This window comes from Dryobates pubescens, chromosome 1 (assembly GCF_014839835.1).
Source record: "Dryobates pubescens isolate bDryPub1 chromosome 1, bDryPub1.pri, whole genome shotgun sequence".
NCBI lineage: Eukaryota > Metazoa > Chordata > Aves > Piciformes > Picidae > Dryobates > Dryobates pubescens.
The window spans coordinates 31,418,715-31,442,589 of NC_071612.1; the positions used below are offsets into that span (position 1 = coordinate 31,418,715).

Sequence of the window (23,875 nt, forward strand, 5' to 3'; positions counted from 1 at the left end):
ACCAGAACAAGAGGACACAGTCTCAAGCTGTGCCAGGGGAGGCTCAGGTTGGATGTTAGGAAGAAATTCTCCCCAGCAAGAGAGATTGGCCATTGGAATGTGCTGCCCAGGGAGGTGGTGGAGTCACAGTCCCTGGAGGTGTTTAAGCAAAGCCTGGATGAGGCACTTGGTGCCATGGTCTGGTTGATTAGTTAGGGCTGGGTGATCAGTTGGACTTGATGATCTTGGAGGTCTCTTCCAGCCTGGCTGATTCTGTGTGAGATTTTAGAGAACACACACTCCGAAACACTCTGACTCCAGAACACTCTGACTGACTCCAGAACACTCTGACTCCAAAACACTCTGTTTCATAGTTTCCAGACCGAAGATCAAGTTCATCAAGGCAATGCTTACTCAGTGAACAAACTTCTCTATGAGCTCCAGATGTCAGGAGAGTTTCATATTCATGACCAGCTCTCTATTTCATTTCATGTTCCTTGTCAGCTTCCCAGCACAATGAGAGCAAGGGGTGGCTTTTATGCTGCAGGTACACAGCATTGTGTCTTTGGCATTAGTCTGCAGTTTGAACTTGGCACCTTTTACCCTTCTGCAGGGGTTTTCTGGCAGGCAGTGCCAGATGTTTCTGTTGTCCTCTAGCTACAGCTCCTGCTTTTATCACACACATGTTTTCCAAAGGAAAACTCCAGCCAAAGCATAGCTACACCATTAACAAGCACAGGGAACAGCTAGAGGATGCTCAGCTGAGCTACCACTACAGGACCTCTCCAAGGCTGTGACAGCAGAGTTTGTCACGCACAGAAACTGACTGATTCCTTTTCAAGATTCCTGTGCTCCAAAGGTTATTCTTCCCAATCAGGATGTGAGAAAGCTTCCCACTAAATCTCAGGCTAATTCAAACAACCTGAGTCTGAAATTTGGCCCCTGAAACTCATCAGACCAAAGGTCTGGGAGCCATATGGCAGGATGCAGCCCTTCAGAACGCGATGGCATTTGCTGCTGATGCTCCTTGATCTTCCTGTCTTCACAAGCCAGCTCCTCCCCACACCACGCTGCTGGCTGAGCACGAGGTGCACATCTCCCTCTCCACCACCTCTCCATCACTGAGCCAGGGTGCATGTGGGGGTGGTGAGAGTGTTTCCAGAGTGGTGGGGAGCGATTGCTGCTCTTGCCCAGTTTCAATCCTCTCTACAGACAAAGCCCAGGCCCCATGTGGTTTACACCTGAAATTGGGAGCCAGGTATAGGAGCTGACTGATCAAGAGCTGGAGGCTTCTGTAATGCCATCCCATTCCTGATGTGGAGGCCAGCAGTGGAGCCCAAAATTATAGCTTGCATTTACTTTTCTCAGTATATAGGCACTGCTGTGGTCTGCTGGCTGGGAGAGCAGCTCTGCTTCTCCTCCGTGGAGGGGAACACGCAGACACAGAGGTGCTGGGAGAGCAGCTCTGCTTCTCCTCCATGGAGGGGAACACGCAGACACAGAGGTGCTGGGAGAGCAGCTCTGCTTCTCCTCCATGGAGGGGAACACGCAGACACAGAGGTGCTGGGAGAGCAGCTCTGCTTCTCCTCCATGGAGGGGAACACGCAGACACAGAGGTGCTGGGAGAGCAGCTCTGCTTCTCCTCCATGGAGGGGAACACGCAGACACAGAGGTGCTGGGAGAGCAGCTCTGCTTCTCATCCATGGAGGGAACATGGAGATCCAGCAACAGCCCAAATCTCCCCAGACTAGGAGAGGTACAGAGCCTGAGGGTGAGAGCCATTTCAGCCTCCATGCTCATCCACAGAGCTTATCTGCTGAGCATGGCAGAGAGGTGTTATTGTTCTGCTGGAGGGGACACGAAGACAAAGGTGAAGGCTGTAAGTTTGTTCCAGGCACAACTGGATTCCTCTTTGGCTAAAATTTGAATGGGGATGGCCTGCCTGCCCCAAATTAAATGATAGCTCTGTATCAAAAGCCAAACGAGTGGCAACATTTGTAAGCTACATCCAGTTCTAGGCACATGAGAAATTAGGTATCACATCCCTAAGTGCTGTGTGACTTGAGCCTGAACCTGCCTTCTGAAAATGGGGATGGGTCTGATTCTGAGTCAGGCCAGAATTTCCTTTTCTGAGGGCCCCCAAAACAAATGGGTGGCTTGCTGAGAGGCAATGGGAGCAATTCTGCCACCTCTCTTCAGCCACACCAGGATCCTGAGAAACCTAAGCACTCGGGATGCTGGCTCCTCTATAGGCCCTGCCCTCTGCCACCTCAGCCAAAAGAGGAGGTCCAGGTCCTGCTGGGACCTTGCCACTTCTCAGCACAGCCAGGAGAAGGCAATGGCATTCCAGCAGCTCACTGTGTTATCCCATTTCTCATTCTGTCACACATCTCCCAGCCTTGGCCAGCTGCTGAGCACTTAAAACAGCAGCAGCCTCCGTAGGCTGTGGAGGGGTGGCAGAAATCCCTTTCTTCTGCAGGCTAACCCAAATTTATCAATTGAAGCTCCAGCCAGCCAGTGTTCAGAGCTGGCATTTAACACAGTGCTGCACTCCAGGCACTACTAACTAGCAAAACAATCAAATGCCAGCTGGCTGACACAGCTAGGATGAGAAATGCTCATCTGGCTGAGCCAAAACAGGTTCATATCCTGCTTCAGAGCCTCCCTGAGCTACAGGTGTAAGAGCTTTGCTGTCATCTGGGGTATATCAAGAAAAGTGAGGCCAGCAGGGCTAGGGAGTTCTCCTCCCCCTCTACTCTGAGACCACAGCTGCAATCCTGTGTCCAGGTTTGGGCTCCCCAGTTCAAGAGAGACAGAGACCTGCTGGAGAGTGTCCAAAGGAGAGCCATGAGGATGCTTAGGGGACTTGAGCATCCCCTCTGTGAAGAGAGACTGAGAGCCCTGGGGCTATTTAGTGTGGAGAAGAGAAGGCTGAGAGGGATCTGATCAATGTCTATCAATAGCTGAGGGCTGGGGGTCAAGTGGAGAGGGCCAAACTCTTCTCAGTGGTGCACAGGAATAAGGGAAGGAACAACAGGGTCAAGCTGGAACATAGAAGATTTCAGCTCAACATAAAGAGAAACTTCTTTAGAGTGAGGGTGCCGGAGCCCTGGAGCAGGCTGCCCAGAGAGGTTGTGGAGTCTCCTTCTCTGGAGACTTTCCAACCCCCCCTGGATGCATTCCTGTGCAGACTGCCCTGGGTGATGCTGCTCTGGCAGGGGGGTTGGACTGGATGATCTCTGGAGGTCCCTTCCAACCTCTAATGTACTGTGAGAATGTGATCTCCCACTTTGCTAGGAGTAAACCTGCACAAATCAGAATTGCCAGCCCCAGAAACAAAAGAGGTCTCCATCAGCAAGCATTTGAGATGATAAAAACACCATAAGGTCAGGAAGAGCCCTCGTGTGGTCTAGGCTGCTGAAAGGACAAGTGGCTTTAGCTCTCAAAGCACTGAGTGGCCTGGATACACTGGGAGCAGGCACTGAGTGGCCTGGAATAATGGAATCATAGAATCAGTAAGGTTGGAAGAGACCTCTGAGAGCATCAAATCCAACCCATCACCCAACACCATCTACTCAACTAAACCATGGCACCAAGTGCCTCATCCAGGCTCTTCTTAAACACCTCCAGGGATGGTGACTCCACCACCTCCCTGGGCAGCACATTCCCATGGCCAATCTCTCTTGCTGGGAAGAACTTTCTCCTCATCTCCAGCCTAAACTTCCCCTGGCACAGCTTGAGACTGAGTCCTCTTGTTCTGATGCTGCTTGCCTGAAAGAAGATACCAACTCCCACCTGGCTACAACCTCCCTTCAGGTAGTTGTAGACAGCAAGAAGGTCTTGCTTGTTGCCTGGGAGATGCCTGGTTGCCTGCTGGTGCTGGATGCACCGGGAACAGGCACTGAGTGGCCTGGATGCACTGGGAACAGGAAGGCATTGAAGCAGGCTGCTGCTCATGAGTCAGAAGGAGACAAAGTCACAGTGGTGGTCTGCTAACAGCTCAGATCTGACAAATCCTATTTAGGCATGTAATTAAAGTCTGGGTTGTAATAAAATAATGCCATTAAACATCCACCCTCCTCTAGTTTTTAATTAGCAACATGAATTCCATTCAAGGATATCATTCCTGGAGCAGAACTTGTTGTTTGGTTTTTGAGGTGGATTTGTTCTGTTTGGGTTTGGGTTTTTTGTGCTGCTGCTTTCAAGAATTACCATCAGTCCTCTCTCTGGTGATGGGGAAAGAACTGCACCCAGGGAGAACGTGCCTTAAAAATACATCAATCCAAACCCAACCTTGCTTCACCTTCTTGTCCTGTAGTTTGTGATACAGCTTGGAGCACTTTATGTGTTTAAAGCACTGCTCTCCAATGCAGGAATAACAAAGTAAGGAAGGAGCAGAGGAAGAAAGAAAGACAGCAGCCACAAAAATAAGCCCTGCAGTTAGTCAGCACTGAGCCATCCACAGCCTGGATTGGTAAGATGAAAAATAGTTGTAATAAAACTGCACAAGTGTTTGCAGATTTCCTTTGGCCCCTGCACATGAGGGACACACATGTCCCCATTTAGGGACATGGTTTAGTGTTAGGGACATGGTTTAGTGGTGACCATTCCCTGCTGGGGCAAGGGCTGGACTGGATGAGCTTGGAGGTCTCTTACAACCAGGTCTATTCTGTCATTCTGTAGATCATAGAATGGTTTGGGTTGGAAGGGACCTTCAAAGTTCCTCCAGCCCAACCCTCTCTGCACTCATCAAGGACATCCTCAACTGAATAGAATAGAATAGAATAGAACAGAACAGAACAGAACAGGAGTTAACCAGGTTGGAAAAGACCATCGAGATCAAGTCCAACTTAGCACCCAACACCATCTAATCAACTAAACCATGGCACCAAGCACCCCATCCAGTCTCTTCCTAAACACCTCCAGTGATGGTGACTCCACCACCTCCCTAGGCAGCCCATCAGGTTGCCCAGAGCCCTGTCCAGCCTCAACTTGAATATCTCTAGGGATGGGGCCACAACCACCTCCCTGGGCAACCTGCTCCCATGTTCCACCACCCTCATGGTGCAGAACTTGTTCCTAAAACAAGTATCTTGCAAATGAAAACTGCTGGTGAGTGCCTTAATAGAAGAGAGTGTTGAAGAGGTCATTTAATGCTGGGAGAGGCCCCATAAGCCACATGGAGCTGGACACTGTACGTGGGGCATGTGGAGAAGAGCAGAAACAGAGGCACAAAAGACACTAAGACAAGGAGCTGAAGGCTGGCACTGCTGTAGGAGAAGAGGAAGATGTGAAATGAGAGCTGAGGAGAACAGAGAGATATGGAGAGGCTCTGAACTTCATGGTCCCAACTCATATGGCCTGGATCAGGAACAGTGCAGCCAGCAGGAGCAGGGAAGTCATTCTGCCCTGCACTCAGCACTGGTCAGGCCACACCTTGAGTCCTGTGTCCAGGTCTGGGCTCCTCAGTTTATGAAAGATGTTGAGATGCTGCAAGGTGTCCAGAGAAGGGCAACAAAGCTGGGGAGGGGTCTGGAGCACAGCCCTATGAGGAGAGGCTGAGGGAGCTGGGGTTGCTTACCCTGGAGAAGGGGAGGCTCAGGGGAGACCTTCTTGCTGTCCACAACTCCCTGAAGGGAGGTTGCAGCCAGGTGGGGGTTGGTCTCTTCTCCCACGTAAGCAGCACCAGAACAAGAGGACACAGTCTCAAGCTGCACCAGGGGAGGTTCAGGCTGGATGTTAGGAAGAAATTCTTCCCAGCAAGAGAGATTGGCCATTGGAATGTGCTGTCCAGGGAGGTGGTGGAGTCACCATCCCTGGAGGTGTTTAAGAAGAGCCTGGAGGAGGCACTCGGTGCCATGGTCTAGTTGATTAGATGGTGTTGGGTGATAGGTTAGACTGGATGCTCTCAAAGGTTCTTTTCCAACCTGGTTAATTCTTTGTTCTGCATATCACAAATTCCAGGAGCAGAGCCCTCAGAACTGTTCTTAATTGTCCCTTAAGGGAAACTTACCAAGCACTAACCCATCTCGAGGAAACTCCCATCTGGAGTCATAAGGCAGCTGCATTGGGTCCACATAAATGTACTCATGGCCATCAGGGCTGATGGACTCGATGACTCTCCATCTGATCTCATACCTTGGCTTCTGCAAAGCACATTGGATGCAAAAGCAGCCATTAGTCCTGTGCCTGCCTTCAGAGCAGAGCCAAACCCAGCAGAGCTCAGCACCCAACCTCCCCCCTCTTACCTGTTTCCATATGATGACCAGCACAATCAGTGAGATGATCACAATCACCAACAGCACCAAGACTGCAGCAGCCACTGTTAGCTCCGATCGCAAGGCTGTGGAGTAAAAAGGCAGAGAGTGATTTCCTCCTGGGCCACAAGGAACATGACACACCTGAGGCACTGTGGTGGTTTTAGGCTATGCCTTTAAAATTGGGTACAGATTTTGAGCAGAAAAGTAGAAAACTACAAAATCCATCACTCTTGGGTGTAAAAAGGGAAACAAAAGATCATTCTAAACACATTCATGGGGTAAATATCTAGAACAAGAGGAGCTGTGCCATAACAATTCTTCCCTTTTCCTCTTCTCTTCTGATCCCTGGCTGTTGGGCTTTGCTCAGGAGAGATAACCTGTGTGCTTTCGGATGGCCTTAGCTAAGTCTCACTTCTCTGCTCCTTTCTCTTGTCCCTTTTGTACAGGGGGTATTTCAGTATCACTAAGGTTGGAAGAGACCTCAAAGATCATTGAGTCCAACCTGTCACCACAGACCTCATGACTAGAGTAGGGAGGACACTAGTGCCCACTGCAGGCTTGAACTCACAACCTTCCCCATTAAAGGTCTTATGTGCTACCAACTGAGCCACTTTGTCCAGGGTAAGGGGAGGAAGGGAGGGAGAAGCTAGTAGCATCCCCTGGTCCTTGGCCAGGAGAGGTCCTTGTGCTCTTATTAATTGTGAATATCTATATAATGTTGTAACTCCTGGATATTTTGTACACATTCATTGCATTCCATTGTAGAGTGCAGTTTTTGCTTGTAAATACAGCTTCATTTGCTTCTCACTGAGTTGGTCTGGCAAAGTTAATGGGGGGGGGGGGGGGGGGGGGGAGGAGCTTCAACCCACCACAGACATCCACCTCCCCTACTGCTGTGTTTCCCGCATCCTGCAGACTGGACAGGAGCAGCCCCTGAGGCTGGGAATTATGCAGCCTTTGCAAGCCCAGAGCTGCTTTGCCTTCCTCTTTCACAACCAGATGCAGAGGTTGGCCTAGAACATCCCAAAGCCAGTGGTCATAACATGACAAAATTAATCACAGGGAGCACCATAAATAGTTGCAGATCGCCCTCCTCCTCCTCCTCCTCAGATATCCTGGGGTGGGGACCCCTACTGATTTTAACTTTTTTTATCTGCAGCAATTTGAATCTGTATCTATTAAGACTGAGTTGGGTGTGTTAGGCTCAGACTGGCTGCTGTGATTTGACAGAAGAAGAAACCAAACTCACTGGGAGCCACAAGCTTCAGTTCCCGAGTGACAGCGCCCAGGTCGTTCCTTGCCACACACCGCACAGTCAGGGTTTCCTCTACCTTCTGGAAGGTCACCTGGCTTTCCACCATGTTCTTCTCATCCAGGTGGGCCTCCATGTGTATGTCAGAGATGTTGTTGGTCAAAAGAGTCCATGAAGAGTCATTGCTGCATCTACGAAGAAGGATAATAAGGGGAATGGGTGCCAGATGCAGGTATGGATAAAGAATCACAGAATTGTCAGGGTTGGAAGGGACCTCAAGGATCATCCAGTTCCAACCCCCCTGCCATGGGCAGGGACACCTCACACTACAGCAGGTTGCTCACAGCCACATCCAGCCTGGCCTTCAAAACCTCCAGGGATGAGGCTTCCACCACCTCCCTGGGCAAACTGTGCCAGTCTCTCACCACCCTCATGGGGAAGAATTTCTTCATCTACTTCTTGAGATCCTTACTCAAACTGAGGCTGAAATCTATTGAGTTTGCTGGCTGAAGACAAAGCTTTCACAAGAGATACTCCTGAGCTGATGCATTGTTGCTGCTGCAGGATCCACTGACAGGAAGGGCCCTGCCAATCTCTCTCAAAATATGAGCATCATACCTCTACAAAGAAACCAAAAATGACCCAGACCTTACTGACCTTTGATGAGAAATACAGGGTAGAGTTAACTGACAGAGTACAGAATTAACCAAGTTGGAAAAAACCTTCAAGATCATCAAGTCCAACCTATCACCCAGCACCATCTAATCAACTAAACCATGGCACCAAGGGCCTCATCCAGGCTCTTCTTAAACACCTCCAGGGATGGTGACTCCACCACCTTCCTGGGCAGCACATCCCAATGGCCAATCTCTCTTGCTGGGAAGAATTTCTTCCAAACATCCAGCCTGAACCTCCCCTGGCACAGCTTGAGACTGTGTCCTCTTGTTCTGATGCTGCTTGCCTGGGAGAAGAGACCAACCCCCATGTGGCTACAACCTCCCTTCAGGGAGTTGTAGACAGCAATGAGGTCTCCCCTGAGCCTCCTCTTCTGGAGGCTAAGCAACCCCAGCTCCCTCAGCCTCTCCTCACAGGGCTGTGCTCCAGACCCCTCCCCAGCCTCATTGCCCTTCTCTGGACACATTCAAGTGTCTCAATGTCCTTCTTAAACTGAGGAGCCCAGAACTGGACACAGGACTCAAGGTGTGGCCTGACCAGTGCTGAGTACAGGGCAGAATGACTTCCCTGCTCCTGCTGGCCACACTGTTCCTGATGCAGGCCAGGATGCCATTGGCCTTCTTGGCCACCTGGGCACACTGCTGGCTCATGTTCAGCCTGCTATCAACCAGTACCCCCCAGTCCCTTTCTGCCTGGCTGTTCTCCAGCCACTCTAACCTCAGCCTGTAGCTCTGCATGGGGTTGTTGTGGCCAAAGTGCAGCACCTGGCACTTAGCTGTGTTCAATCTCATGCCCTTGGACTCTGCCCATCTGTCCAGCCTGGCAAGGTCCCTCTGCAGAGCTCTCCTACCCTCTAACAGATCAACTCCTGCCCCCAGCTTGGTGTCATCTGCACAGTGACAATCTGTCCATGCAAAGCTAATCAAGGGCACAACAAGTCACATTTTAGACAAGGAAGCAACCTCTCCTCTTACTTTTTCATGTCCTTGCAAACCAGCCATTCCACGTCAGGAAGCGGCGTGCCCTCGGCCAAGCACCTCACCGTCTGCCCGCCTGCAGAGCCATGGTGATCATCCACGAGGTCTAAGATCAGGGCTGGAACTGGGAAGGAGTCAGGACTTTGTTAAAAAATATATTCAAGAAGATCTATGAAAAACAAAAGCAGTCTGACTTTTCCAATCAAGCAAGGACTGGTGTTGTCTGGCTTGGTAACAAACCCAGACTCCTCCAGGAGGTCCTTATCTCTTGTAGGACGAAGCAGAGCATAAGCTACAGCTATGGAAAGGAAGTGCTGTAGCTGTGCCACGTCCTCATGTCATACTAAAGGAGCTGGGGTCCTTGCTGTCAGCTGGAACAACTTAGGCAGGAGGATAAAGTTTCTTTTTGGCTCAAGGCCAGTGAAGAAGTGAAAGCCAGGACCAGGGTAGGAGAGCTCCAAGGACTCGGCACGCACACACTCCTCCAGACACATGCCTTTCTGATTTCACCAATGTGTAAGTGAATCAAGCCTTTGCTGTGTGCCATCAGCTCTGGTGGACAGGGTTTTGGGGCTCCTTACCTTGTATTAGTAAGGAGAAGGTGTATCTTTTGCTCTCATCCTCATTTTCAGCAACCAAAGTGTAGTCTCCGCTGTCCTCTTCCTTGGCCCGGATCAGTTTCAATACACTCTGAAACCTGCAGAAATGAGAGGCTTGTGTTGGCAGTTTCAAAACATGCAATCTGGGGCTGGGGAGATTACAGTGTAGTGAAATTTAGCATTTCTAGCATGCATTTAGCTGAAGTCATTACTCAAGTGGTCAAAAGCTACCATCACACAGCTGAGAAACAAGTGAGCAGAGCTCTGCTCTGCAGGGATCTGACAAAACCTCTGATACAGCTGGAAATAGCTAAAAATTGTGGGTGTGGAGAGATGTTGGAGGGGCTGAAGAGGCTGAGTGCTCTGAAACCAAGATGTCTATGGTTTGGAGAGGTTGATGTTGTGAAGAGAACAAGAAGAGGCAGATAAGGCATTGCCCTCCAGAGGAGAAAACAAAGAAATTTGTTTTAGTTGTCACTGAGGACGAAGCAACAAAGTGAGGTGGAGAAAGCAGGAGCACTGCCCAGGTTTTTGGGGGGAGAAAAACTCCAAGTCATCATGGGTCAGAAGGGCAGGTGTTGATCTGTTAGAGGGTAGGAGAGCTCTGCAGAGGGACCTTGACAGGCTGGACAGATGGGCAGAGTGCAACAGGATGGCATTCAACAAGTCCAAGTGCCAGGTGCTGCACTTTGGCCACAACAACCCCATGCAGAGCTACAGGCTGAGGTTAGAGTGGCTGGAGAACAGCCAGGCAGAAAGGGACTGGGGGGTACTGGTTGATAGCAGGCTGAACATGAGCCAGCAGTGTGCCCAGGTGGCCAAGAAGGCCAATGGCATCCTGGCCTGCATCAGGAACAGTGTGGCCAGCAGGAGCAGGGAAGTCATTCTGCCCTGTACTCAGCACTGGTCAGGCCACACCTTGAGTCCTGTGTCCAGTTCTGGGCTCCTCAGTTTAAGAAGGACATTGAGACACTTGAATGTGTCCAGAGAAGGGCAATGAGGCTGGGGAGGGGTCTGGAGCACAGCCCTGTGAGGAGAGGCTGAGGGAGCTGGGTGTGTTTACCTCGTTTCCTGGACTCTGTTGGAGCTAGTAACAATCTCAGTCAGGTTTTCAATCAGGGTCACATTATCCTTCAACCAGTACATCCTCGGTGCTGGGTATGCCTGCACATCAACCACAAAGTTTTTCACTTCGTGCAGATCAACAGCTTCCAGGGGGCTAAACTGAGGCTCCAGGTGAACAAAGCCTTTGTCTGTAAAAGAAGCAGCCTCATGTAAACAACACTGAGAGGTTTTTAAGCATGGCATTTTCCAACAGGGCCACTAACAATCAGGCCATACCATGAACTGTGATCACCACTTTCTTGTTTTCCTTGACCTCCTTGGTTGCATGCCGAGCGGTGCATTCGTAATCCCCTGTGTCCTTCACTGATGCCTCAGGAATGGTCAAGGTGTAAACCAGCTTCTGTGAGGGGACTTTGATGTCATCAAGTTTTATCAGACCTTTTTCTTTCTGTAGGTTGGAGAAGAGAAAAAAGAAGGGAGAAGAGAGAAGGAGAGGAGAGAGGGAGAGGAGAGAGGGAGAGGAGAGGGGGAGGCGAGAAGGGGAGAGGAGAGGAAGAGGAAGAGAGGAGAGGAAGAGGAAGAGAGGAGAGGAAGAGAGGAGAGGAAGAGGAAGAGGGGAGAGGAAGAGGAAGAGGGGAGAGGAAGAGGAAGAGGGGAGAGGAAGAGGAAGAGGAGAGAGGATGAGGAAGAGGAGAGAGGAAAAGAGAGAAGAGAAGAGAAGAGAAGAGAAGAGAAGAGAAGAGAAGAGAAGAGAAGAGAAGAGAAGAGCAGAGAAGCGAAGAGAAGAGAAGAGAAGAGAAGAGAAGAGAAGAGAAGAGAAGAGAAGAGAAGAGAAGAGAAGAGAAGAGAAGAGAAGAGAAGAGAAGAGAAGAGAAGAGAAGAGAAGAGAAGAGAAGAGAAGAGAAGAGAAGAGAAGAGAGGTTTAAGTAATTGAGCTGAAAGCACACTGATGAGGATCTTTACCATGCGGGTGGTGGAACACTGGAAGAGGTTGCCCAGGGAGGTGGTGGAAGCCTCATCCCTGGAGGTTTTTGCAGCCAGGCTGGATGTGGCTGTGAGCAACCTGCTGTAGTGTGAGGTGTCCCTGGCCATGGCAGGGGGGTTGGGACTGGCTGATCCCAACCCTGACAATTCTGCGATTCTATGCAGATGCCCAACACATTCCTAGACCTTTCTATTTCCACAACATTTCTATCTTTTGGAATCAACACAAGACCTGAGAGACAGCATTCCTCCCTCAAGAGGATGGATTTACAGTCATACCTCCCCTGGGGGTGTTCAAGGCCAGGTTGGATGAGGCCTTGAGCATGAGTCTAGTTGAGAGTTGTCCCTGGGTATGGTGGGGAGGTTGGAGATGAGCTCTGATCTCCCTTCCAACCTGAGCCAGTCTAGGATTCTATGATTCTGATTCTTGTCATGCTTTGCATACTTACTAACAGCAAACTATAACTACTGGGACTGACCTTTTCTTGTATTAACCTCAAAGTAAAAGAAATTACTTTGTTTTCCTCTCCTCAGTTGTCCTCATTCAGAGAGAAGCAGAATATTTCCCAGCCTCACCTTCTTCCCCAGGAAGGAACTGCAAACAGTCATACCAAATAAAGCAACAACAACAAAAAACCGAGAGAGAGAGAGAGAGAAGAGAGATATATTTACCACTTTCCCAGGATAATTCCACTGCAAATTGACCACCTCATTGTCAAAGACCACACAGGTTACCACGATGGTCTCCCCTGTTTTGTACACAGTCTTAATAGCTTCAATTTCAACTGGCAGCTGTGAAGTAGCTGAGAAGAGAGAGGAACAGATTCAGTGTTTAGAATTTCAAGGGGAAGTTTCTGCTTCACTTCTTTGTTATTCTATTCCATTTCTACTTGTGAGGAAAGAGCTGGGCTGAACATTATCAAGCAGCTGAACAGGAGCCAGCAGTGTGCCCAGGTGGCCAAGAAAGCCAAAGGCATCCTGGCTGGGATCAGCAATGCTGTGGCCAGCAGCAGCAGGGAGGGGATTGTCCCCTGGCACTCAGGCCACACCTGGAGTGCTGTGTCCAGTTTTGGGCACCTCAACACAAGAGAGATGTGGAGGTGCTAGAGCCAGGGCAGAGGAGGGCAAGGAAGCTGGGAAGGGCCTGGAGAAGAAATCTGATAGACTGAGGGAGTTTGGGCTGTTTGGTTTGGAAAAGAGGAGGCTGAGGGGAGACCTCCTGGCTCTCTACAACTACCTGAAAGGACCTTGTGGAGAGACTGCTGCTGGTCTCTTCTCATAGAGTGACAGAACAAGAGGGAACAGCCTCAAGCTGCCACTGGGTAGGTTTAAACTGGACAGAAGGAAACATTTTTCATGGAAAGAGTGGTCAGGTGCTGGACAGGGAGGTGGTGGAGTCCCCGAGCCTGGATGTGTTTGAAGGTGTTTTGGATGTGGTGCTTGGGGCCATGGTTGAGGGGTGAGCCTTGTAGAGTAGGGTTCATGGTTGGACTTGGTGATCCTGAGAGTCTTTCCCAACCTGAATGTTTCTGTCATTAATACTTACTCTATTTCTTTTAAATGAACACACACACACACACAAAATTAAATACCTCTTAAAATATAGATGAGGAACTCATCAGACTTGAACTCCACGCCTTTAACTGTTGTTTTGCACGTGTAGGAGCCTGCAGGGAAATTCCCTATGAAGCCTTGTTTGCTGTCATAGAAAGCAAAGACAGCCTTGTCTAAACTGTTCATCAAGGTCACTTGAGCATTTGGGTCACTTGTCCTACAAGGGATGATGGTGGGGTCACCCTCTTCCACTAGGATGAACTGGTCTTCTGGTATAGAAGGAACAAAAGGCATGGCTGGGTCTGTAAAACAAACAAACAAACAAAACAAGAGGTGATTTTTACACTGTCTTACACCTTACTGTGGCCTGCCAGTATCTGAAGGGGGCTACAAGAAAGCTGGGGAGGGACTTTTTAGGGTGTCAGGTAATGATAGGACTGGGGGAACAGCTCCAAGCTACAGGAGGGGAGATTTAAATTAGACCTTAGGAAGAAGTTCTTCCCTATGAGGGTGGTGAGACACTGGAACAGGGTTCACTTGATGCAGCTCAAGAGCTGCCCCAGTCTGTCTGTCCCTCTCCAGGGGTACAGTGGCTTGCCCAGGTGGTACAGAGATACTTTATGAGCTGCTCACTTCCACACAAGCAAGCTCCTCGTGGTTCCTCCAGAATCACTGCATCAGATTCTCAGGTCTCATCACGTGAGAATCTAAGGTCACCGAAGATTTCCCACACCAGAGCTGCCTGTTTCTTCCCTGTCATTTGGCCACAAAGATTCATGGCTATTTTGCCCAAGGAGGTGGTGGAAGCCTCATTCCTGGAGGTGTTGAAGGCCAGGCTGGATGTGGCTGTGAGCAACCTGCTGTAGTGTGAGGTGTCCCTGCCCATGGCAGGGGGGTTGGAACTGGCTGATCCTTGAGGTCCCTTCCAACCCTGACAATTCTGTGATCCTATGAAATCAGCTTCAAGTTTTTATGCTGAGCATCCCTGAAGCCACATTCCATCAAAAATAGTCCAAGGTACTTATCTTCATGCATTTCTACCATGTCCAACATTACAGTTGGGAGGCACATTTAATTATGGTCACAGCATGTGGTTTTCAAAACACAGTATTTAAGTGGGGAAAGAACAAAACAAAACCAACCAAAAAGGCAAACAAACACCTGGTAGTTTCATTTCTTCTAAAGCCAACACAACGCCTGCCAGCTTTCCTAGCAGCCAATCCACAGCCTGAGCTTAAACCACGACTGCACACAAAGCCAACTTCACAAAGCACAGCCCTCAAATTATCTCCCTTTGGCCATTTGGAATAAACAAATAATCCCTGCCAGCCTGAAACTTCTGTGCAAAGCTGTGTATAATAAAATTTCATCAATAGCCATCCAAATCCCTCCAACAATAGGCTTTCTGCTGCACTGGCAGGCTCTTTGTAGCAGCATTCCAAACACAGTTCTACATCCCAAGGATGCTGCCAGCTCCATGTATTCATTTTTCCCCCCTGTAATTTAAAACAGGAACAGGATTCACCTACTTTTGGTTTTCAGTGAAAATAGGATGCTGTGGGAAGCCTCCACGCCATCCTCCTTGGCTGAAGTGGGTCTGCTGCCACCCATTGCCCTTCTAATTCATTGCAGGAAAAACGATTGGGAAGACAAAAGTTTATGTAGTGGGAAACAGAAACCCTGCCTGTAATTTGGAGACAAGGCTGTGATCCTGCCCTTGATGACATCTTGATGGTTAGAGAGTGGAAAAAATTACAGGGTGGCTCTGCCCTGCTGAGCTGGGAGGCTTCTGAAAACAAACCTAAAGAGCCTGCTGGAAGAAATCTTCCACCTCTTGTCTTGATATTCCTTTGCTGAGGGCAGTCACAAAGCTGCTTAACACCACCAACACCTTCTGATGATTGGATTAGAGCTGTCTGGAAGCCAAGAAACACCTGCACAAGACTGCTTAACACCACCAGCACCTTCTGAAGGGGGCCTACAAGAAAGCTGGGGAGGGACTTTTGAGGGTGTCAGGGAGTGATAGGACTGGGGGGGATGGAGCAAAACTAGAAATGGGTACATTCAGATTGAAAGTGAAGAAGTTGTTCCCCCTGAGGGTGGTGAGACACTGGCACAGGCTGCCCAGGGAGGTGGGGGAAGCCTCATCCCTTCCAACCCTGACAATTCTGTGATTCTATGATTCCTGACTGCTTCCCCTTCCACAGTCTTCCTCACAGCTGCAGACATCCACTCCTTCATACAACAGAGTGCAGTTTTGCAGGGTGAATTGCAGTCTTTCCCTCTCTCTTTCCTTTCCTGTTCTAAATATTTACTGCAAATCTACTGGTTTGGGCTTTCCCGGCCCTGCAGTTGTGCCACACATCCCCTGAACCTCAGCCAGTGCTGAGGAAACATCCAGACAGGGCTTTTCAAAGCAAGTGGGTTGTGGCTCAGCCTCTGGTGCCTGTCTCAGCTAGGACAATAAACATCTTCATCCCATGGGTAGCATGGAAAACCTTTAAACAGCTTTCCGGTAAGAACAGGGAGCTGGGAGGGCAAAGCTGGAGGTAAATACTTGCCAAAAAAGAAGGCGTGCCAATTCTTCCTGGGCCCAACAGGTTTGCCACCACTACAGAGAAAGGAGGCACAGGGCCTGGGAAGGCTGTGTTTGCTTGGAGAATTACAGGGGACTGCATGGTAGCACCAGATTTTTAACCTTGCATCAGGCTGGCCAGGAACAATGCTTCTCATTTCACCCTCCCTTATGACAGCCACCCCAAGACATCTCTGTTGCTTCATGCTTCCCAGGAGCTGTGCACACATGAGCTCCTCTCAGTTCTCAGTTCTTAATCCAGGCTGTGAATGAGATGCAGCTTTCCTTATCTGGCAGCTGCTTCAGTGCCAGACACGGCACTGGTTTGGTCAGCACACATCCCAAAGCATCCACCCAAGTCACCTGTGAAAGGGCTGCTGGTGAGGGCAATTCACACCTGGGGGCCAGGCAAACCTGAAGGCTGGACACGCTCCTACAGCTGACCTGGCCACTAAGGTCTGCTATCCAGCCTCTGGTGTTCAGAAGACCTCAGCTCTGAAGTTTCAATTCTGTTCCTCTTCTCTACAACTAAAACTGTTGCCAAACAAGTGAGAACAGAAGGAAAGAAGGATTTGGACATGCTGGAAGGTGTCCAGAAAAGGGCCATGAGGATGAGCAGAGGGCTGGAGCTGCTCTGCTATGGAGACAGACTGAGGGATTTGGGGCTGTTCAGTCTGGAGAGGAGAAGGCTCCCAGGAGACCTAATTGTGGTCTTCCAGTATCTGCAGGGGGCCCAGGGAGGTGGTGGAAGCCTCATCCCTGGAGGTGTTGAAGGCCAGGCTGGATGTGGCTGTGAGCAACCTGCTGTAGCGTGAGGTGTCCCTGCCCATGGCAGGGGGGTTGGGGCTGGCTGATCCTTGAGGTCCCTTCCAACCCTGACAATTCTGTGCTTCTATATCCCTAGATTCAGAAGAGCTGCTCTTGATTTACAGGTTAGGAAACAGCCCTTGAGGGTCATTTCCTTGCCTCTGGTAGCCAATTGTCACCAACCACACAGTTCTTCTGAACATCCACGGTTCAAGTCCCCTATCCAGCCCTCAGGGTAAGGCTGTGGCACCCCTTGCTTACCAGGCACATAGATGTAGATGTCCTTCCCTTCCACTTCCCCATCCTCCACTTGAGTGTGGTTGTAGTAGCACACATACAAGCCCGTGTGAGCCGCCGAGGCATTTTCTACTTCAAGCACCGTCACGAAGAGGCCACTATTGTTTTCTTCATGCCTAATGTCTATCCTGTGGCTTCCCTCGCTCACTGGGTACTGCCAGCTCACTTCGCTGTCTCCAGAGCATTTGAGTGTGAAATTGGAGCTGAGCTGCACCACCATTTCGTTCCTGTTGGGAACAATAGTCGGCAGAGGAAGCTGGCAGAGCGCTAGGAACGGTCCTGCAGGAAGACATGAATAAAGAGCGTGTGAACACACAGAGCGCCCTCAAAAGAAAGCGGAGTGGATCCGGAGTAGCTGCTCTTCCGACCACTTCAGACACGCCGCCGGAGCAGGGAATCAGCCTGAGCTTTGCCCAAAGCGACGGCAAACAGCTTCCCTTTGAAATGCGAGCGGCGGCCGCTTGCCGACTTGTGTTTGTCGAATCGAGAGGTGAAAGACAGAGGTGAGGTTAGAGATGGTTCCCAATCCACACCTCAGCCTCCCGGCCCCAGATGCGGGATGCAGAGAAGTGAATCCCACAGCCTGGCTGCTGGGCTGTGGGCATCTGAAGAGTTCCTTACAGCGCTGGTCGGGAAGTGAGCAGCTCTGCCTGCCTTCCAGTGTGCTCACAACTGAAAGCTAGAAACCACTTCCCGAGACCAACAGCTGCATTTTACATCTGCCTTCCATTTCTGCAAAGGCCCAGAGCTAGGGGCTTGGACCAAAAATTTCTGCAGCAGGCCTACAAAAAAATGTGCATCGGGGCAAGGCGGCTGAGGAGAGGTCTGGAGCACAGCCCTGTGAGGAGAGGCTGAGGGAGCTGGGGTTGTTTAGCCTGGAGGAAAGAGGAGGCTCAGGGGAGACCTTCTTTCTCTCTACAACTCCCTGAAGGGAGGTTGTAGCCAGGTGGGAGTTGGTCTCTTCTCCCAGGCAAGCAGCACCAGAACAAGAGGACACAGTCTCAAGCTGTGCCAGGGGAGGTTTAGGCTGGAGGAGAGGAGAAAGTTCTTCTCAGAGAGAGTAATTGGCCATTGGAATGTGCTGCCCAGGGAGGTGGTGGAGTCACCATCCCTGGATGCATTCAAAAAGGGATTGGATGTGGCACTTGGAACCATGGTTTAGTTGTCAGGAGGTGCTAGGTATTAGGTAATAGGTTGGACTCGATGATCTCTGAGGTCTTTTCCAACCTGGCTGATGATTCTGTGATTCTATATTTGGCAGCCTGTGGCAAGCCCTGCCCTGCCCTCCCCTCCCAGCACCATTCGCTCGGCAGATGTCGGGAGGCTCGGCAGCAGCCCTGGCCAGCCTGGGGAGGTGGTGCAGCGTGGGGAGGTGGTGGTGCAGCGTGGGAGGATGTGGGCAGCCCACACAGGCAGCCTGGCCTGCACCATGCTGCTGCAGAAACCCCAGTGGGGTAGGGCTGGGAGAGTGGGAGGAAGGGAGGAAGGCTCACTTTCCCTGCACGGGCAGACAAACAGGGCAGGAGGTTAGAGCAGCTGTGGGGGAGTCAGAGCAGCCAGCACAAGCTCAAGGGAAGAGTGCTGCCTTCTTGGAAGCTCTTGCCTTTGCCTACTGAGGGGCAGGGAAAAAATGAGTGTCTAGCCAGCTGGCAGCCACTTGGCATTTGTTATTGTTGGCAGGATGGAAGCGAACTCAGCTATGGATTTATGAAGGAATGGGGATGGAGAGGCTCAGAGGAGTGAGGGACATTACCTGTGAGAAAACATCCCAGGATCAGGAGCGTCCGTGGGGAAATACCCATAGCTACCAACCCCTGGAACAGAAAGGAGACAAGAGGCAGACAGTTAATGGTCTGACAACAGTATGACAGTCTGCAGGATTGCTCTAGCAGGACAGCAACAGCCCAGGGACCCCAGCTGACTCCCATAGCCCCTTCAAACTCACATCACAGACACCCCACCCAGCATGAGGAATGCAGCTAAGACCCCATCACCCCTTCTCCCCACTGGCAGGGTAAGAAGCCAAGTCCTGGTGCATCCCACAGGCAGCTTCAATGCTCACTGCAGCCCCCAGGACTGAGCCCTCAGAAGCACCCCTGTGCAGAGGCAGTGCCCTCACAGGCATGGGGGAGGATCCAACAGCCTTATGCACTAAGTTCTGATCTTCTAGCTGCAAGCAGCTTTCATGGGAAGCAACAGCATAATTTAAAACTCCTTTTCTTACCCACAGCACAGCCCTGAGTGAGGCTTTTGCATTGCCATTGTCCACATGTGTGTGTGTGTGTGTATATATATATATATAGCTTCCTAAGGACAATGCAGTACAATGGTGTTTATTGCTTATTTAGCAAGAATCCCCTTGATCAAGAGACATGCTATTTAAAACACATGATGACATCTTCTAGTGAAATAAATCCATGGCAGACTGTAGGCCAGCAGAGCCTTCCTTCTCTGGAGACTCTCAAGACCCATCTGGATGTGTTCCTCTGTGAGTTGTGCTGGATTCTGTGGTCCTGCTCTGGCAGGGGGGTTGGACTGGATGAACTCTTTGGGTCCCTTCCAACCCCTAACATAGAATCAGAGAATTGTTAGGGTTGGAAGGGACCTCAAGGATCAGCCAGCCCCAACCCCCTGCCATGGGCAGGGACACCTCACACTACATCAAGTTGCTCACAGCCACATCCAGCCTGGCCTTAAAGACCTCCAGGGATGAGGCTTCCATCACCTCCCTGGGCAATCTGTGCCAGTCTCTCACCACCCTCATGGGGAAGAACTTCCTCCTGTGATCCTATGATCCACAGAGCATTTCTGCTCCCCCCCAGCAGTGTGGGCAGTCATAGATCACAGGCCATGATTTCAGCATTCAAACACATACTCCTAAGGCATCCACCCTGCAGAGGCAACCATGGCAAGGAGATTGTGGCAGCTTTAGGCTGTGCCTAGGAAAATTTTCCACAGATCTCGAACAGAAAGTGACAGAATGTGAACAAATTACTACTGTGTGGCAAAAGGAAAATAATGATAAGGTCTGAATAATGCCATTGGACAGGTGTAAACCAACTTTCTCTCTCGTTTTGACTCCTTCACTCTAGCAGATATTAGCTTCTGGCTTTCTGCTGAGCTTAGCTGCATTGCTTTGCTGTGGCTGAGTATTAACAAACAGCTCCCTCTGCTTTTCTCCTTTCTTCTCTTGTCCCACATACAGGGGAAAGGGAAAGGAGCAAGGAGGGAGAAGCTGTTGGTAGCCCCCTGGCTTTGTCCAGGGAGGGTTCTTGTGCTGTTTGTAAGTTGCAAACCTGTGTAAATGTTGTCTATTTTGTACATATTCAACACATTTCATGTTTTAGACTGCAGTTCCAGAGCACTGGAGCAGGCTGCCCAGGGGGGCTGTGGAGTCTCCCTCTCTGGAGATACTCAAAACCTGCCTGGATGTGTTCCTGTGTGACCTGGTGCAGGTGATGGATGAGGCACTCAGTGCCATGGTTCAGTTGATGAGATGGTGTTGGGTGATAGGTTGGGCTCGATGATCTCAAAGCTCTTTTCCAACTGGTTAATTCTGTATCCTGCTCTGGCAGGGGGGGTTGGACTGGATGAGCTTTCAAGGTCCCTTCCAGCCCCTGGAATTCTCTCTGTGATTAGTTCTGCTTGTAAATAGAGCTTCATTTGCTTTCCAGCTGAGCTGGTCTGGTAATGTTAGGTCGGGGTTGGGGGGCGGAATTTCAACCCACCCCAAGCATCTATGCAATTACTGTGTCACCTAACGACACTTCTGCTTCAAACCCCCCAGCAGCCTGCTAGATGATTTCCAGGGCAGAAGCTCCTACAACACCTGCTCCCATGGGAATCAATGGGGGATTTGTTGGTGACTTTCACAGCAGCAGGATTTGGCCCAAAGCCGAGACAGATAACAAAAAGACTGCACGGAAGAACCTCTAATCTGAACCAGGGACCAAGGGATGGAATAAAGGATGGTGTGTCAAGACAGGGACTGCTTTTCAAAGGTTCTGGAGAGTTCCTATTCACCCTCTGGTATTCAGCTGCTGATGCTGAGATAGAAAAGCACGTAGCTGCATTAGCTGCTACCAATAGGCCTGTGCTGGGTGGGGGGTTCACAGGATCACAGGATGTTAGGGGTTGGAAGGGACCCCCAAAGATCATCCAGTCCAACCCCCCTGACAGAGCAGGACCATAGAATCCAGCACAGGTCACAAAGGAACACATCCATATGGAGCTGGAAAGGCTCCAGAGAAGGAGACTCCACAACCTCTCTGGGCAGCCTGCTGCAGGGCTCTGTGACCCTCACAGGGAAGAAGTTCCTCCTCATGTTGAGGTGGAACCTCCTGTGCTGGAGTTTCTATGCATTGCCCCTTGCCTACAGCGTGCCCAGGAGTGTTCTGAGGCTAGTCCCACTCTCCTCCTGCAGCCTGTGGAGCAAACAGCTCACCTTTGCAAAACAGAAAGGGTTTGGTACTTAAATCAAACATAAAGGTCTCAGAAGCAGGATTAAAAGACTCACAAACTACAAGCCTCAAAACCATGTGGAAACAACTTCAGGAACTCAGCTGACAGCACTCCAGCAGGCACAAGGCATTTTGCCTAGCTCCTCAATTAGCAATAATTGCCATTTGTTTAGGTGTTTGCCTCCCATTGATAACAGACTCTCAGATAACAAAGAAGTCTCTCAGTTTCAGCCTCCCTGCTCATTTTTATCACATTCATATCCTCAATTTTTTGCCCCTGGTAAAGCAACTCACTGTAAATCTTTGGAGACTTACCATGGTTTGCTTAATTGATCTGATTCCTCACCTCCCAAGACCCACTAGACAGTGTTAACACACTGTCTGTGAAGTTTCCTTCTGCCTTCTCTCTCTCTGAAAGGGCAGACCTCTACTCCCTTTCCCGTTGTTTTTCCAGGCTATTCAGTGCAAGTGGTGCAGCACAGAAGGAGAGAAAACAAAGCCAGCTCATCTCCAGTACATCAGCCTGCAGCAGCTCTGCTGAGGTGTGATTTCCACCCTTACAGAGCTCTGTGTGTGCAAGTGGGGACGACTCTGCGGCTTGCTGTGAGCACAGGTGATGGCATTTCCCAAGCGATTCTTTGAATTTGCTGCTTTGCTTGGGCTGCCGCAGAAGTCAGTAAGAGTTCCTCAGTCGACCGTTGCAGTTTTAAAACACCAAGGACTTCGCTAAATTTGCGTTTCCCGTCTGCCTGTCCTTTCACAACCCAGAGCTTTGATCTTCCCTCAACGACCCGTTAATCTCATCAAGACCCAGAGCAACACCTCCTCTCTGTGAAAGGCAGAATAATGTAGCAAGGATTCACCTTCATCCCTATCCAAAGTGTGTTTGAGCTGGATTTAGTTACATCATGCATCTGGCTTAAGCTTGCTGGAGGTCCTGTGACCTGGAATGGAGGTTTAACACAGGTACAAATCCACATTTCTCGGCAAAAGAGACTTTCCTCATAGGATTCACCTTCATCCCTATCTAAAATGTATTTGAACTGGTTTTAGGTACATTATGCATCTGATTTAAGCTTGCAAGGATTCACCTTCATCACTATCTAAAATGTATTTGAATTGGTTCTAGGTACCTCATGCATCTGATTTAAGCTTGCTGGAGGTCCTATGACCAGCAGATCCTGGAAGCAAGGTTTAACACAGGTCCAAATCCACATTTCTGGGCAAAAGAGACTTTCCTCATTCCCAGCACCCCAAGCAGGCACACCTATCATGGTTTTGATTATTTCTGCTCACCTAATTTCTTGTATGCACCCATTTGTCTTTTTTTTTTCCTAACCTTCCTTGTGGAAAATCAGCCCTCTTTGTCCTAAACAACCCAAACCTCAGCCCTGAGTAAATACATCAGGTTCAGTTCTTAACACTGCTCCATCAAACTGCAGATGGTTTGACTTCCCTGGAGCCAACAGATTGATGCCAGGTGAAGCCCAGTGTTGACAGCACACATGCAACACGTTCAACCCAACCTTAATTCCTCACCTATCTTACACTTTGCTAGCAAAAACAGTAACATGGGACTAAATAAGTGATGCCATGAGGGGGTTTGCCAACCCCTCTGCAGGGAAGGCTGATGGCCCAAGGTGCAACAGTCGTTGCATCTACTTTAACCACTGGGGTTTGAAAGGAGCTGGCTGAAATCCTGATACCTCGCTTGTGTGCTTCAGTGATTAAAACAAACAAATCCCAGACAAATACCATCTGAAGGACTGTTATCAGTGAGGAGTCAATCTTCCAAATACTCACTGCCAAGCTCGGGCTTCCTACCAAGAAAGGTCTCATTGACTGCACCACAGAAGGCAAAATAAAATCAACATCCAGAAAGCATCTGCTGGAAATATGCATTCTGAAAATGATGCTAATCTTTGGTGATTTTCTACACGACCCAGACAGAGAGAACGGTGGAGGACCAAGAAAAGCCAACAGTATGCATATCATTCTTTTCGCACTGCTGCAAATCAAACAAAGGCCTCGTTCAAGACAGACCTCCCCATCTACCAGAGGACTGGAAACTACCAGACCGATTTCCTGCCAGCTGCCCCGTCGCTGCAGTTCACCCTCTCGGCCACAGGATGGCAATGTTGATCCACAGGAAAGGCAGCGAAGCCTTGCGCAGGAGGGCGGCAGCGCTAACCCCCACCGCGGGAGACGCAATCTGAGCTGCCTCTCCTGCACCAACTTAAAACTCGCATCTCTTATCTTTTAATTTCACGCGAATTCGGCGATTTAAAAATAAACAAATAACCCCCAACTGGTCCCTTTTCCTCAGTATTTACACAAGTGGTAGGACAGTAGTTGGATTACAGCTCTTGGCACGTCTTGATGTGATTATCC

General features: G+C 49.9%; 1 protein-coding gene across 1 annotated transcript in view; it reads right to left on the minus strand.

Moving 5' to 3' along the window:
* PDGFRA (platelet derived growth factor receptor alpha) overlaps positions 1 to 23,875 on the minus strand; it is a 40,985-nt gene that overhangs the window by 13,113 nt on the left and 3,997 nt on the right. The window contains exons 2-12 of the mRNA XM_054163415.1: positions 18,778 to 18,838; positions 16,989 to 17,303; positions 13,384 to 13,647; positions 12,464 to 12,594; positions 11,084 to 11,255; positions 10,806 to 10,995; positions 9,725 to 9,840; positions 9,141 to 9,267; positions 7,489 to 7,682; positions 6,228 to 6,322; positions 5,993 to 6,125 (exon numbers count right to left, since the gene is read on the minus strand). Of these exons, the coding sequence (XP_054019390.1) occupies positions 5,993 to 6,125; positions 6,228 to 6,322; positions 7,489 to 7,682; positions 9,141 to 9,267; positions 9,725 to 9,840; positions 10,806 to 10,995; positions 11,084 to 11,255; positions 12,464 to 12,594; positions 13,384 to 13,647; positions 16,989 to 17,303; positions 18,778 to 18,826 (1,786 nt within the window). The 5' untranslated portion in view covers positions 18,827 to 18,838. The remainder of the gene's footprint in view (positions 1 to 5,992; positions 6,126 to 6,227; positions 6,323 to 7,488; positions 7,683 to 9,140; positions 9,268 to 9,724; positions 9,841 to 10,805; positions 10,996 to 11,083; positions 11,256 to 12,463; positions 12,595 to 13,383; positions 13,648 to 16,988; positions 17,304 to 18,777; positions 18,839 to 23,875) is intronic.